The sequence below is a fragment of the Echeneis naucrates genome, chromosome 4 (assembly GCF_900963305.1).
Source record: "Echeneis naucrates chromosome 4, fEcheNa1.1, whole genome shotgun sequence".
In the NCBI taxonomy this organism is placed as follows: domain Eukaryota; kingdom Metazoa; phylum Chordata; class Actinopteri; order Carangiformes; family Echeneidae; genus Echeneis; species Echeneis naucrates.
The window spans coordinates 14,120,497-14,136,837 of NC_042514.1; the positions used below are offsets into that span (position 1 = coordinate 14,120,497).

A 16,341-nucleotide genomic window follows, 5' to 3' on the forward strand; every position below is an offset into this window, starting at 1 on the left:
AAAAAGAAATGAATACTATTGTGTAGAATGTTTAAGCTTGATGTTTTAATGACAGCAGAAGGCATATCACAATGGCTATGACAACATCACAGCTGCCTAAATATCAATTTGGAGTGTCAGCGTGGGCTGATCCGCCATGACAAAGTTGACAGCACCTGAAAATGGACCGCCCAGCTAATTAAGAAAATGTAATTGAGTTTGAGGTTATTGTTAAACAGAATAGAAAGCAGAATGTACATCAAAAGCAGCCGTACAAACATACATCCCTTCACGTACCCAGCCCATCGGGAGGACGCTGCCATAATCCAAGTGGAGTTGAGCCAGCGGTTCGGTGCAGGTGTGTAGAATAACTCCGCTAAGCGTTCACAAAAAGACCAACATTCTCGATGAATGTCTGCCTGAATTTCTGTCATGTAAAACACAGACAATCATTCAGTAGCCTCTAAAAACCTGACTTTTAGATGTCTCATATATATTCTAGAAAAAAAATCCAACCTGCAAGTTACACTTTAATTTTAATCCATAAACAAAATCTGTGGCAAAAAAAAAAACAACAACAACAACAACAACAACAAAACAAACACACAAACAAACAAACAAACAAAACAACAGCAGCCTCAACCTGAAAAACAGAGACACGTTTTAGTGTAGAGTTTGTTGAGTCTCAGACACATCATGGTAGGAGACTCTCACCTCAGTCACAACATACAGTTGTGCATGGGATACCTGAAGCTAACATGCAAGACAGCAACAAATTCATCCCGTTTACATGATGTAAGTGATGTAAATCTTTGGACATGCTGAGTTCACGCGTTAGTTAATCGGTGACCCATATTTGTGATTCTTGTCTTGTCTGACAACCCAGGTATATTCCAATCAGATCAGCCTGAACAAGGCACAACTGAAATAATACTCCGACTATCACAACAACTCCAACATATATTGACGTCAGTGAATGTTGAAATTCAGTAACCAAACACTGGATGCAGTACATGAATGAATCCCTTCTGTTGATTAACAGCTGTGGATACCAGCAACACAAAAGGTGTTCTCGTACAGCATTTTCCATCTAAATGCTCAACCAGAGTGGTCACAGTCTGATACATTTCCCTGACATGGCCGCCTTCATTCTAACCCTCCATGTTTGTGGATCACAGAGGAGAAGGGAACTATGTGATGCACTGCTGCACAAATGGACACGGAGATGAAGCAACAAGAAAAATCTGTGACACCTTTTGAGATCACAAATGCCTCAGAAAGGGTTGTAAACCATTTTAAAAATGCCCTGATAGCGAAATCGTTCATTAAGAAGCATTTAGAGTTTATTTAGAGTTTAGTGTATATCTTGATAGAATTTTACAGCATCCATCACTGCCCTATAACAGAATGCTCTTTTAATGGGCATCTGATAAAAAAAACATGCTCATATTGTAATAGACTTACCCTGATTTGATATAACTGTAACTGGATATATGGGCTCCAACACTGAAAGCACAATTTCATCTCATCTAATATGCAAAGTTTGCAGTATTAATGGGATTCCACTGCAAGGCTTGGATCGATGCGGTCAGATGAGAGACTGTGTTAACACCCTAATCTCTCATAGCATCAGAGCAGCCAGACTACTAAAAAAAAAACCTCCACCAGTTTAACCACAGACTCACAGACAAGCGTAGATCAGGTGATAAAGCAAACAGAGAGGACATGAGGAGCCATTAGAGAAAGACTCGTATTGTGTGCTGAAGAAAACCTCGATGGCCTTGATGACCTCATGCCAGTCTGTTCATTGTAGCGGTTCACACAACAGCAGCTAAACTCCCAGGAAATCCACAGACCAAAGCCGTGACAGAAAGACAAAAACATTTAAATAAAAATGTTTGTTTATCAACCTACTTAGAGGAAAGAAATTCAGGAGGACAGACTGTGCTTTTCATCAGCATCTGTGGTAAAACTTTATATGATATGTACTATTAACTGATAAATTGCAGTTAAACTGTCATTTGTATCCTCATGAGAGATGAACTATGACCTCATCCTCATTACACTTTGGTTTAACAGTTTTTGGAGCAGTTTGGAGGATGCTGTGATGTAGTTTTTGTTTCCCAGCCTCAGACATAAAAAGCATGCGATGATGTTATGTTGTTCTTTCTTTCTTTTTTTTTTTTTGTCTACTTATGTGCCATCTTATTACTGAATAGACTTTTGAATTCAAAATGTAAGCATTAGTTTTACAATATCCCATGAAGCAGCTTTAGTCAGTGTTTCTGATGGCGTTTCCGATTTGTTTTGGAGAGGTTGGGATCTCTGTCTAAACCTGATGTCAATACATACATATCCCAAAACTTTCATTTACCTGACGACCCTGATGACTAAGCAGCATAGATGAAGTTTGGATACATCGACTCATGTCTTCAGTCTGACTTAAGTACATCAAAGGTTTTTTATTATTTTAAAATAACTCCCAATATCGCTGAGGTTACTCTATGCCAAACGCCTTCCACTGCCGTTGGCCTCTTTGAAAAGCTTTCTGCTAATCAATGTAAAAAAAAAAAAAGCAAAAAAGATTGAGTAATCTTCATTTTTCCATGAGGTCAGTGGCTTTAAAACATTCCAAATCTAATTTGGATTCATTAGTACGCCTTTGGAGTACTTCTGTCTCATACTGCAGAACAACCTCTGAGACTGTGTGCGTGTGTGTGACAGCATCTTTAATTACCCAGGTAACACAGCCAGATGCTCCATCACTCTGGCAATGGCAGTGATTAAAAGCAGTAAAATATTCATTTCAATCAGACACCCACATGCCACATATATAATTAATGCACAGTGGAAGGACATAGCAACTTTCATTACAACCACGCACACACACACACGCCTCCCTCACCATATTCCCTCTACTCACTGTGGCTGGCTGCAGCGTGAGTGCTGAGGCAAATCCAAGATATAGAAGCGCAGATGAGCAACTTGGAGCAGCACCCCACAGGGAGGTCAGAAGGTAGCCAGACTGATTTCTGGGACATCATTCAGCCACCTACACAGCAGCTGCGCTGACTCTCTCTGGGAGTGCTTTTGTTGGAGAAACATCTTGAGCTTGCCATCTATTGTACACTGAATCCTCCTTCCTGGTGTGGGTGTGCTGCCTTTACTGCTCCTTCTTATACTTTTCAGTGCCACTCCGCTTGTCGATATCTTGAAATGCCTGCAGGCAGTTTGTCTGAGAGTTAAGTAGCAGTCTGCAGTCGGTAGTGGGCGGAAGGACACACAAACACAAAACAATGTGGCACTGAATTTACAGACTTAAAAGTAGACAACTGATTTCAAACTCATTTTGAACACTTTGAACAGATAAACCACACAGTTCCACTGAGCATGTGTGCTGGAATGCTAAAAATAAATGATTTGAATTTAAATCATGCCAAAAGAATCTCTTTTAGGCACTTGAAATGAACTCTTATTTTCTCCTGTCAATCCCCACGATTCCACTTTGTCTGTTTTCTATCTCTGTCCTTTCAAATCCGTCTGACTGCTGTCTCTTTGTTTTCTTTGACTAAGCCCTCTGTTGCAGCATTGTATAGACTGCAGCAGTAGGCCGCAATTACTCAGTGCAGTGTGTGTGCATGTATTGTATCACGCTCATTACAATTACCTTTGGGTGCGAGTGTGTCATCTGTTGCCCGTTCATGTTCCAATTTCTCTCCGAGTAGTGAGGGAGCTGCATCCAGATGCTTCAGCTTGCGCATAACAGCACATGGCACACAGCAAAACAAGGCTAAACGCCCTTTCCGTGCAGCAGAAAGTAAAGAGATCCCTGCACAGATGGAAAACTTGAAGGTGTCTGTATTGCTTTTTAATATGCAGAGATAGTTCAAATTCAAATTGTACAAGAATGAACTCGCAGCAGTAGAAGGATATTACAAAAGCACAGCAGTGAGTGTGACTGATGGGAATTTTAGTAGCTTTCATTTCACTACGGCTGGCTGGGTGTAATCTTGTCTATGAGATTTCCAGACTTTACATCTTTGTGATCAGCTGCGAGAGGACTGCCAGGAATTTCCCCAGGAGCCAAGCATCAATGAGCAACTGTTGAATGTGCTGCTGCTACCACACACGAGGATACATGTTTAACTAGCTGTCTGAATCATGTTTTCATGATCTTCTGTCACACTGTACCTCGTACTTTGTGTTTCCATAGTCCCCTCAAATGTAGGGCCCTACAAAGCCCTCTGTTTTATTTTTTCCCACATTCCTTCTTTGCCTGAGACTGTGTTTTAAGTAATGAAATATAGACGGTTTCTTCAGTTTTAACTGAAAACTTTAATGCTTCCACACATTTAAACAAAAACATAACAATAAAACAATGAAACTTACGTCCCACAACTTCGGTGGAAATATCAAATCCACTATAAACTTTTTAATTTCTTCTATCCCCATGCTCTTTGGTTTTCCACTGATGACTCCACTGATGATCTCCATTGAAGTACATGATAGTCATCCTCTTTGTGTTAAGCTCAGTGAGTAACTCTCGTTTGTTAGCACTCAGACGGTGGGGGGCGTGCATTATTAGTGACCCCCTCCGAGCATTTTCCCGACAGACACGTTCCTTTTTATTCCGAAAAAATAAAACAAACTTTTTGTAAAATGTCGGCCAGTTCCGTGTTATTCCGTGTTTATAATGAATTCCGTTTTTAATGTCTAAGATTTTATAAGGCCCTACAAATGTCTGTCCTCCCTTTAAATTTTTGTGGAAATTGTTTTCAAAAACAGCCAGCATAATAAATTGTTTCTTCCAGAGTTTTTACTATAAAATTTTTTTTTCAACACCAGACCACATTTCTGCTGAGCTGTTGATATGCAAATCCCAATGTTACCTTGGCTTTTCATTGCACTGTTTTGCAAAAGCCAATAACTGGCCACTTACTCTAATGTGATACACACGGACTATAATATGGACTTTCCCCGTTTGCAATTAAACAAAGCTTCCACGGCATATAAGGGCCTTGACTGAAGTTTTGCAAGTTGCAAGTTTTACTGTCTAAAATACACAACACATAAAATTAAATATCCAGAATGAAATCACAGCAGTACCTTTCTGATTTGATAAGTTCACCAGGTGGCTGTTTTTACACGTGCGCACACACACACACACACACACACACACACACCCCGCCTATTCACACAGACACACAAAGAAGATTACCAAGATCTGAACCTTATCTTCACATCCCCTCCTTATTGTGAGGCTGCGCCTGCAAGTTGTTGCTGTAAATAAAAATGTTTTCTAAGTCAACTTGCTCTGTTAAATAAGATTTTACAAAATCCCATTAAAGAGTTCTAAAAAAGCTTGACACTGGATATTGGCATTCCTATGCAGAAGGCTGTTTTTTAAAACCTGTAAACAACCTGGCATAAATTTACACCATTATGTCCCTCAGGCTAGAGAATGGATGAAGTAGTGTGTGTGTGGCATGAGAAAGTAGTAGTCGTAATGAGAATGTAGATGCCTACCTCAGACCCGCCCTCCAACGTCCACACACAAAGTGCTTACTCTCGTCTGTGGCTCCATGTTGATGAATAATGCACATATTAATCTTGAAATGTATGGAAGCTTTACTAATTGATTCAGCTTTCCCTTTTCAAGGTTATCTAATTAATGTGGCATGTTTGTAGTAACGTGGCATGGGTAACATTGTCTAAAGTTCAGTCATCAGGATGTTGCAGGAGAGTAAAAGGTCAAGGAGGGTGTGGAAATATTTTTTTTCTTTCCTGTGTACTTTTGATGCTTTTTTACACTTTTTTCTCTTTGAATTTAGAATGACCTCAGTCGCTTCTTTTTACCGGCAACTCAAGCAGCCAGGGGGAGCGTGAGAGCAAAGTCAAGAGTCTCTGCAATCTTGGATGAGAACCTCACACCTACATAACCTGTGCACTCCTTGAAAGGATTTCAAGTTTTTCGGTGACAGTAAACAGTCCAGTCCATTCAATGAAAAGCTAAATACATTTCTGAGCATTTGATACCTCTGTCATCCCACCCTGTCAGCAGCCGATCTGCACGCCTGGTCATCCTCAGGAGGGGCAGTGATGGGGGCTGCATGTGAAGCTACAACCGGGACATTACTTTCCTGAGCCGTGTTTGGAGAAGAATAAAGTGCAGTTTCGTCAAGCAGAGCTGCAGTGGGGAGGGAGGCGGGGCTGTGGGGCAGCTGCGGCTTGCTTGCCCCTGTTGACCCTCCTATCCCTTGGTCCTTCGCCTTTTCCAACAACACCTGGACAGTCTTGGAGAAGACAGCACGAGGGTCAGCTGCATGTAGAGGGGGGCAGACGCAACTTTCCCTCAACTCCAGAGCCTGAACACAGTGAGCAAAGAACAGACACAGGTAGTTTTAGTGTATAGCTGCAGCGTGTGCGACGAAATGGGAAAATAAAATAAAACATGAAACCTTTAAATATTCTTACAAATGTTTTTTTAAAAGACGCTAAGCCCCACTTATACATAAATACTTCTGTACTGTGCAGACAACAAGTTCATGATGATCAATGTGTTTATTAGTTTAGTTGTAGGCCATTTGCAGTTTTTGCTTGCAGTGCAGCAGAAAATGAAATCTGTATGCTCTTTACTTTGCCATATGCAGACAAGATGACAAGACAAGAACAGACATACAGAAGAACGTGAAGGACCGGAGACAAAAAAAAATATATCACAGTTAATCAGACGCACTGGGCTAAAGACAGACAACCAAATCATGAAGGCTACAAGTTAGCAGCAATGCTAGTGGATTTAACTGAATTGGTTAGCTTTATCCTTTGTGTCGAATGAAAATTTCAAACAACCAAGTCTCCGAGATATTTGCCTGGATGAAAGTAGCAGACAAACTTGAAGCAGAACACTATGAGCATGACTAAAAACCTGGCTAATACTATGATGGGTGTCAGTTTATCCCATCACACAGATTGGATTAACTGAGCTGGTAGAATGAACCAAAAGCAGTGTCATACACATCAAATTAATGTCACACTCCACCTACAAGACTCCACATGCACAGACTTCCCCACCAAGGAGGCCTTCGGTTTCATGCTAGTGGTGGACTAAGTGCGCTTTGCTTAAGAATGATGAGTGAGCACCCTCACCAGAGCTGGCTTAACTAGCTTGATGCTGGCATCCCTTGCAAGGTTAAAAACATCATGCGCTAGATTGCCAGATCAAACTAATTGAGGGTGAGGAGAGTGTTCCAGAGAGCAGATCCAGTGAGTTTTTTTTCAACGCAGACACAATGTGGGCCAACAAATCCCAAAAAGAACAGTCTTCATCACTTGGCTGCCTGTGGCTACAGTCTGGCCCCACCAACAACTGCTGCTAGAGGTGAATCTACCACACATGAACACGCATGTTCATGCTCCTCAACGACACTGGCGTCTGACGGACAGTTATTGGTTTACCCATCTGTTCGTCTGTCGCGCTTGGAGCATTTGATGGTGTACCAACCGTCCAACTTGTGCTCAAGGTTAAATGTGCTTCTGCCTGATAGATAGTTTAGCTCTCTCTCCAGCTCAGACTCAAATACGCATGCAGGGAAGAAATAATGATTACTGATGTTTGCAGTTACCATAGGAGCTGCTGTCTCGAACGCTTGCTGATTTTCTTCTAGCCTTAAGGTACCATTGACTGTCTCCCACTGTGCTAGCTCAGTGTGTTACCATATGAGACTGAACGGCTGATGGGGCTGTTTCTTATGAGGTCTGAAACTAAAAACCTCCAAGACATGTAGTTAAGCTGATATCCAGGCCCCGGTGTAGCAAACTCCTGTCTTTCTAAACCCATGCATCTTTTCCTCTCCTCCCCAAGTCTCTTCCTACCTGCCCTCCTACCCACATGTCTGCAGGTGGATATAAATCTCTCCAGATGCTTCATTAGTTCTATTAAGACACCTCCAACAGCTACCATGGATGTAGCGTTTCTCCTGAACAACAGACAGGTGTAGGGCCTTCTCCTCCCACAGGGATCAAAGTCTTCTACTTTAGACAAACACTGGAATCAGGGTTGTAGGAATGTGCTTATTTTAATAACTAAATAAAACCCCCCGAAAAGCTACTTTTAACCCACTCTGCTGTTTGAGTGCATCAGCACTGAGCGCATTAGTACCTGCGGTATGAGGTAGTCCAGCTGAGAGGATCTGTTCCTATGTGTCGGGTGTGTGGACAGCCACTCAGGAAGGGTGGGCTCTCCTTTAAGCTGGTCTCGGAGCTCCATTTGTTGCCAGAAAACAGGGCCTGCTCGCACATCTGCACATGCCTAGGAAGGACACACACACACACACACACACACACACACACACACACCATAGAATCAGAAACAACTCAATTTGGCACCATTCTGAGATTAAAATCATGACTAACCTATGTGTGTATGAGTACATATACTGTATAAAAATGTATGTATTGGTTTAGTTTGCCAACAGTGCCCCCTAGTGTTTATCAGACAGACTTACAGCCTTTGAAGTAAAAAGTAGAAGAAGTAGAATGAGTTAGGCTAACTACAGCTTTCATAATGCAATAATGCAATACATTTACATACACACTTGTTTGAATCCCCATGCATCTAGTTTTGTAAGTTTATGTTTAGTGTTTTCATGCTCTTTTTAATTAAAATTTTAAAGGTATCTGCTTTTTTTAAATTGTTTACATTCAACCTGTGCCTAACTAGTGTGTCTGGTACGGTGCATTTCAATAAAAAAAGAGAATAGACTTTTGGAAAGTTCCCTCAGAGCCACAGCGGCTGAATGATGTTGCACAAACTGAACTTCACATTAAATTGACTGAGCACCCCTTTAATAAATTAGACATCAGGAACGCTTGTACCTTAGCAGCCAACCGCAATCCAACTTCGTCAGCCTCAGACTCAAGTTTGCGACTGTAAGGCCGGCTGAACATCAACTGAGGAAGAGAGAGACAATTTGGTATTTCCTTATCTAAGTGGCAACAGAGAAATCACATCATTAAAATGAAGTGCACTTTCTAAAAAAAACGTGCCTCACCTGTACAAGTTTGTCCTGTACCCACTGTCCTAGCAGTGCCAGGCTGTCCCGAGGACACACGGCCCAGATCGCTGACAGCAGAATAAGCGACAGCAGGTCCAAAACATGAGACAGACTGGCCTGCTCTGCCTGCAAGAGGAGGGCAGAGGAGAGGGGTGGGGGATGACAGGGAGGAAGTGACCGAGCAGTGAAGAAATTAAGAAGACATTTCGAACCCAACGGAAACAGAGAGCTAACAGCGAGGAAAAGTTCTTTGGAGGTGAACGAGACAGCTAGAACATATCGATCGTTCCCATCTATTTAGTGGAACTTAAACGCTGTAGCAGATTTAGAGGTTTAAACAGCCAATCCAACAGAGCACACCTACTGGGTAATACCAAGCCCATCGATGCTCATTTCCTCCATCTAATTAAAATCTCCTTCAGGCCTTTCCTCTGAGGACGTTTAGAGGCTGGAAATATCCACTTCATTAGACAATTTTTTAGAACAAAAAGAATAAGCTTGCTGAAGTAAAAACAGCTATCAGAGGAGAATTATTAAGGCCTGACAGTTTGCTAGGTCGATGGGACAGTGGGCATCATAGCAAAGACAGGATTAGGAAGCATCTGGAGGTGACTGTCGTCGAGGTTCATCACCGGCTGATGCAACAACCCTGCAACTGATGACACTTCAGCCAATATTAGACGTCTGAGGCAGTGTGCAGGGCTGATGATAAATAGTCAAAAGGCTCTCAATGTGTAATGCACATAACTATAGGATCTCCATACATATTTTAAGCGTTTTTTGGCCATACCTGGAAGACTACCAGCTCTGACTTCTATGGGTGCCAAGGGTTTCTACGTGACTAAACTTTGTTCTTGAACATTATTTGCCGGTAAAGTTTTTTTGGGAACTCAACCTCACACACAGTGAGGTCTGCTCCTGTGTGCACTGCAGCACCTCAACCTCAACATTTATTCACAGAGCCAAAAAGGGTTCTGTATTTTCTGCTTCAAACTGTGTGCAATCTGCACTGAGCGAACGAATGCAGTCTGTCTGTTAATAAATACAGCAAAAGATATTACTCCTCACCATCTGTACTAACACACTAATGACCTGTTGTGGCTGTGCTGTGAAGAGGCAGAGACAAAAATGACATCAGGTGGATTGTGTTCAAGGTCACTGAGACTTTTTCTGAAAAAATAAGATAAATAAATAAATCATTAAAATGGAGCCTGTCTGGTACTCAATGACAGTAAAAAAAAATATAATGCCTAATATAATCAGGGAGAAAAACAACAGCACGATTACAAACTGTCTGAGGCACTTACCGAGTGGCCCAGTAATGCATGAGCCATCTCGTGTCCAAGGACAATGGTGAGCTGGTGAATGTCTGCCACAGCTTCCAGCATACCCGTAAACATAAACACCTTCCCATTCTGTATAAAAGGAAGTCAAGTACAAAACATGTTGAATAGATACTTATAGCTTAATAACTGTAAACTTCCAAGAATTGCTTCAGCTAATCGGAGGTAACGCCTCACACATCCACTGTGGGCCGGGGCAAAAACTACCTACACACTGTGTGAATATGACATTTTCACACATGGGATTAAGAATGCAATAGTGTGATAGAAGAACCCTCAACAACATGAAAATAGCTTTTACTAAAAGAGGAAAATGTCTTTTACTGACCGGCAGGACAAAGGCATTGATGTTAGGACTTTGTACCACATGGACGCTCCATGTGACATCAGAAATTTCAGGGATGTCCTTGTTTCTTTGTGCTAGATGCTGCACCACCCGCTCTACCACCAAGTGCCTCGGGTCAGTGACTGGAACCAGTAGTTCAGCATACTCCTCCATGTACTGAAACACACATACGACCTTTAGGGATCATGCCAAAAAATGTGTCTCACACACACACACACATTTGACGCCATCCATCTCTCACAGCCTCAGAAGTCAGGGCAGCCAGTTCCAAGTAGTTCTCTCTGCTAAACACTAGGAGGCGGGTCCGTCCCGTCACAGGAGACTCATCCAGGTGGGTCAGGAGAAGGAGAGCTACAATCACCACAGCAACACCTGCCATCGCTGCCAGATGCCACCGCTGCCGCCAGGCCCATTCTTGTATGAGCTGCCTGCGGTTGTCTGGGAGAGCCACCCACCACTTCCTTATACTCCTGCAAACAAAGGGAGATCACGGGGTGTGCGTGTGTATTTGTGTAACCTCCTGCTGTAAAAGGTAAGATCACAAGGCCAAAAGTGGAATAAATTAGTAAATAAATAGTAAATTATTTAATTCTTAATTCTTGTCGTCTCTGCCCTCTCTTCTATCCACTTATTTTAAGTCCTTTGTCTGTAGTTAGGACGTCTTCCTCAGGCTTCATTAACTGACTCTCCATCATCTCCATCACTGACGTCAACTAAAAAAAACGCCGGCCTGGATGCTGCGTTCACGAAAACTTGGAACCGAGAATTCTATATCACAACTCAAATTTCCGATTTCCCATATCATAGCGTTCACCCAACAGGTCAACTCGGAGGAGAAAAAATGAGTTTGGCACATTGCCATCATTTACTGGACGCTAGCAGCAGCCATTTTTGTTTATTTTGGAAGCAGTAATTCCCGAGTTGGACAACTTGGAGCTCCTTTTTCCTAAATTGTTAGAATGCAGCATCACCTGCTGCTGGATCTCAACCAAGTTCTCCCAGAAACCCCACCCTACTTCTGATTGGCTGAGGTGGACAGAGTACACAACTTCACTACTTCAGTCAAAGTACAGATACTCCTTGTCAAATATTACTCCAATGCAAGTTAAAGTAGCTTCGTCAAAATATTACTAAAGTAAAAGTACAAAAGTATTTGCTTAAAAAATTACTTAAGTACAAGTATTAAAAAATACCTCAGGAAATAGAGGAAAGGAAAGTAGCTTTATTGTCGTCATACAACACACTGATGTGATTCTGCTACAGAAATGTTTATGGCTCAAAAATACCTTCAGTTAAAGAGGCCCTAAAGAACCGGTCTGTGGGGGGGTCCGCTCTAGTGTCTAGTCTCTGGAAGGGTTTGGTCCAGTCCAGAGGTCTCAGCTCCGGTCCTGGAGGGCCACTGACCTGCATGTTTGACATGTTTCCTGCGCCAAGCTAATTAGCAACAAGCTGATGCGTGCTCATCTGAATGCAAGAGGTGTGCGTGTTCCAGGTAACAATACGGCCACGATATAATGTATAATGAGTCGATTGTTATGGAGAAATAATCCAGGTAGGATGAGGATTATACATCGTGGCCATATTCTTACCTGGAACACACACAGACGTGTGTGTGTTACAAATAAAAAATTACAATTAAAAAACAATTAACAGTAATGTCAGACTAGTGCAAAAGTAGCGAGTAACAATAACATCAATAGAAATGTAGTGGAGTAAAAAGTACAATATTTGTCCTTCAGATGTAGTGAAGTGAAAATAAAAGCAGCCCCCAAAAATAACACTCAAGTAAAGTACGGATACTCAAAAACTGTATTTAAGTACAGTACTCAAGTGAATTTTGTTACTGTCCACCCCTGCTGATTAGGTAAACCCAATAGACTGCTCGAACCTGACAATGTCCAGCATCAACAGGTTTGATTTTTTTATTATTTATTTATTTATTTATTTATTTAATCGCACTCCAACAACACTTGCTGGAGATCCGGCACGGTGCCGGAGTATTTTAAGCCTTGGAACTGTGTACACAATGCTAAAATAATGTTGTTTGCTTGCTCAGAGGAAACAACCAACATGACAAGTAGGCCAAGATTAAACAGATTCTCTGTATTACATTAAGTCAACGAGAGGAGTTGGGAATTTTTCCAAATGAGTTATTTGGACCCAAATAAGATCAAATTAATTAAAAATGCCTTAAATATTACCATATTCACTTTACTTGAGTAAATATTTTTAGCAGTTAATTAAATCCAGTTAATGAAGCATCAATTTATTAAAACAATTTATTAGTTTCCTACATAAATAACATTTAATACATTAATAAAACAATGTGAAGTGCATTAATTATTTAATGACCAATATCTTAAGTATAATTGAATTCTAATGTGCCTTTCAAGCCGTGAATACATTTGAAGCTATTAAAAAACCGTTACCAAGAACTTTCCTGATTATGTTTGCACATGATGATAATGAATTGATCAAATCAGTTTTTAATAATTAGACTCAATTGTTATCTGTTGAAGGAATTGTTTTCCAAATATTTCAATTTATTTTATTAAAATGTGCACACCCAAGCTCTTTATGAGAAAAGCCTGTCCACCTGTTAATATATGCAATCAACTAATCGTGTGGCAGCAGTGCACAACTCTTGTAAACAGGGCAGGAGTTTCAGACAATGTTCACATCAACAAAACAGAATGGGGAAAAACGTGACGGCAGTGACTTTAACGTGATTGTTGGGGATAGACATGCTGGTTTTGGTGTTTATGAAACTGCTAATCTCCTGGATTTTCACAAATATAGTGTTTTTACTCAGAATGGATTAAAAAATTCCAGTTAGCAGCAGATCATATCAATATCAGACTGACTGGTACAATATCAAGTACCAGTCAGGTTCCATGGCTGTCAGACAAGAACACTAATGGGATGCTGGTGTGGACACAAGGTCACCACCACTGGGCAGTTTAAGACTGAAAAAGCGTAACCCGGTGTTGCACATCTGGAATTCTGCAGATCGTAGCTGCAGCATTCGGCAATTCAATTGGCTTGTAGTGGTGGTGTGTTGATGGCAAGACTGTTTTTTTTCCTTTGACCCTTTAATATCAATCATTCCTGGTTTCAATGCCAGATACTATCTCTATTATTAGTATTGTTGCAGACTTTCAGCATGACATACGTGCCATAGTACACAACATGTTCGGATGAACAGTGAAGTTTGGAAGTGGGGACATCATGATGTGGAGGGCTGGTTTTCAGCATACAACACCGGCAAACTTCATAAAAGTAAATGCAAAAATTTACCGAAACATCCTTGATAAAAATCTACTGCCATCTGCCAGGATGATGAAGGTGAGCAGGTAAAATAAGTATTGAACACATCACCATTTTATTCAGTATATATATTTCTAAAGGTGCTGAAATTTTCACTAGATGGCAGGAACAACCCACCGACAATCCATACAGAAATCAAATCATAGATGTCCATAAATTATGTTTAATAGTGTGAAAAGACACAGGGAAAAAGTATTAAAAGTATTAAACTGATTAAACAAGAGGGCATGGAAAGCCAGCACACCAACTGAAATCCAACTGAAGTAATTAAAAGCAATCCTTTCCCTTGTCAGTGCAAATATTTCTGAGAGAGGAGTGAAGAGAGTTGTCCCAGAGCCAAGGACCTGGAGAACTTCAGAAAGACTTGGAATTTGCCGGAACAATTGTTTCAAGGAAAACAATAAGTAATGCAGTCAACTGCCACGGCCTGCGTGCACCCTCAGCATGTACAACTCCATTGCTGAAGAAAGGCGTGTTGGAGCTTGTTTAAAGTTTGCTGCAGAACATTTAGACAAGCCTGTGAAATACTAAATAGACAATATAGTCTGCTGAAATGAGACCGAAAATCAATGTTTTGGATGCCATAATACACAAAATGTTTGGAGGTCAAATGGCAAAGCACATCACCCCTAAAACGCCATATGAACAGTGAAGTTTGGAAGTGGTGACATCGTGATGTGGGGGGCTGGTCTTCAGCATACAGAACCGGCAAACTTACTCAAATTGAAGGATGGAAGGAGTACACAGCCAAAGAAACTCTCGACTGGTTTCAGAGAAAGAAAATAATGCTGCTAAACGGGCCCAGTAAAAAGCCTGACTTGAATCCAACTGAAAAATCTACGTTCACAGAAGAGTTCATACAAGAGGCCAACAGAATCTCAAGTATTGGAAAACTATTTGTGTGGAATAATGGGCCAAAATCACACCTAGGCAATGAATGTTTCTTCATACAGGAGGTGTCTTATAAGTATTAGAAGTAAGTATCAAATACATTTCAGCAAGAGTGTTCAACACTTTTTCCTTTTTGTTCCATTTTATTACACAGTTTAATTCCTGAACTCATTTTGGGGGGTTTCTTTGTATGTATGGATTAACTTGGATTGTTACCAACATCTGATGAAGACTTCATGCCAGTAGCACCTTTAGATCTATATTTCTTGAGAATTATTTTGTTTTACTTGTTCAATTCTTATTTGACCCACTACAATGAAGTCACAAAACAAAACCCACTTTATTTCAGTAGCTTCCAAATCAACCAAATCAGGCTGAATCAGGGCTTTCTGTAGTAGGTGTTCCTATTAAAGTGCACATGGAGACTACCTGTTGATGGAGCAGTGATGGCGAGACACGTCAATAATAATAATAATAATAATAATAATAATAATAATAATAATAATGGAGGACGGTCGCCTACCTGCCCAGTATTATAGCCATGAGCTTCTGCAGAGGTTTCAGTACCATCCATATGAGGGGGGCCGGCAGGGCCCTCAGCGGGGCCGAGCTGTGGAAGTGTCCGCTCTGTGGGCAGACGGTGGCTCTGGGACTGATCTGGATCACCCAGCCTCCATTCCCACGGAATAACAGGGGAGGAGCGGCTGTGAGGTGGCTGTGGTGGCGGAAGTGAAAGGCGGCAGGCTGCTCCTTCCTCGGAGGAAGTCCAGCCCGTCTGTAAAGCTGTCGGCTCACATGAGGACAGAACCGGCTGGTCCGGGAGAGTCCAAGAGCCAGTAAAACCATCCTGTTCGTTTCTGTAACAGGACTCTTAGTTACTCACTCCTCATTCACCAAACACCTGCAGGTGTTTTCTACCTCCAGACCACCTTCGATCTGAGCGAGCAGAAAATCTAGTCACGACATTACACATCACACAATGACTTTTTCCTCAGGGTGTTAGTAGGCAGCCATAACTGTTCAGACCCGTCAATGTCATCGCTGCCGGCGGAGGTAAGTCACATCCATCTGAAATGTTTCTGTCTGCCACAAAGTTCACTTTTACATCACCGCATCACAACGTCTTCAACATTTAATGCCCCCCCGAAGCAAAACCGTTTGCACTTTACCAGCGAACTTTACGGAACCTCTGCTGTTATTGGTCCTGCTCACTAAATGAGTCCCTCCAGAAACAGACCCTCGCCAACAGTTCCGTGCGCATCTTTCCGCACCTGGTCACAGACCGGAGTCAGACAGGCGGAGCACTTCCTGCTGACATTATCATTATGGCAGCAGTGGGTGAAGACAGACTTAGTGCCTCATCTGGGTCTTGGTCTTTGTGGTTCAGGTCCTCCTATGACAA

At 41.6% G+C, this 16,341-nt stretch overlaps 1 protein-coding gene across 1 annotated transcript; it reads right to left on the reverse strand.

Annotated features, from left to right (window-relative positions):
• Positions 1 to 4,376: 4,376 nt before the first annotated feature.
• oma1 (OMA1 zinc metallopeptidase) lies at positions 4,377 to 16,138 on the reverse strand. The gene is made up of 8 exons (XM_029500880.1): positions 15,463 to 16,138; positions 10,963 to 11,191; positions 10,704 to 10,877; positions 10,340 to 10,447; positions 9,030 to 9,158; positions 8,854 to 8,928; positions 8,138 to 8,287; positions 4,377 to 6,344 (listed from the first exon to the last, which is right to left on the reverse strand). Exons 1-8 carry the CDS (start codon positions 15,783 to 15,785, stop codon positions 6,021 to 6,023), a joined length of 1,512 nt encoding a protein of 503 aa, XP_029356740.1. The 5' UTR covers positions 15,786 to 16,138; the 3' UTR covers positions 4,377 to 6,020.
• Positions 16,139 to 16,341: the final 203 nt, after the last annotated feature.

Bases quoted from the DNA above. Each gene is read 5' to 3' on its own strand.
- oma1 (XM_029500880.1), bottom strand. From the start codon at position 15,785: ATGGTTTTACTGGCTCTTGGACTCTCCCGGACCAGCCGGTTCTGTCCT. The intron at 10,878-10,962 runs GTGAGAGATGGA...TGTGTGTTTCAG, and splicing joins CTGCCCTGACTTCTGAGGCT to TACATGGAGGAGTATGCTGA. The intron at 9,159-10,339 runs GTAAGTGCCTCA...CTCCTCTTGCAG, and splicing joins ATGCATTACTGGGCCACTCG to GCAGAGCAGGCCAGTCTGTC.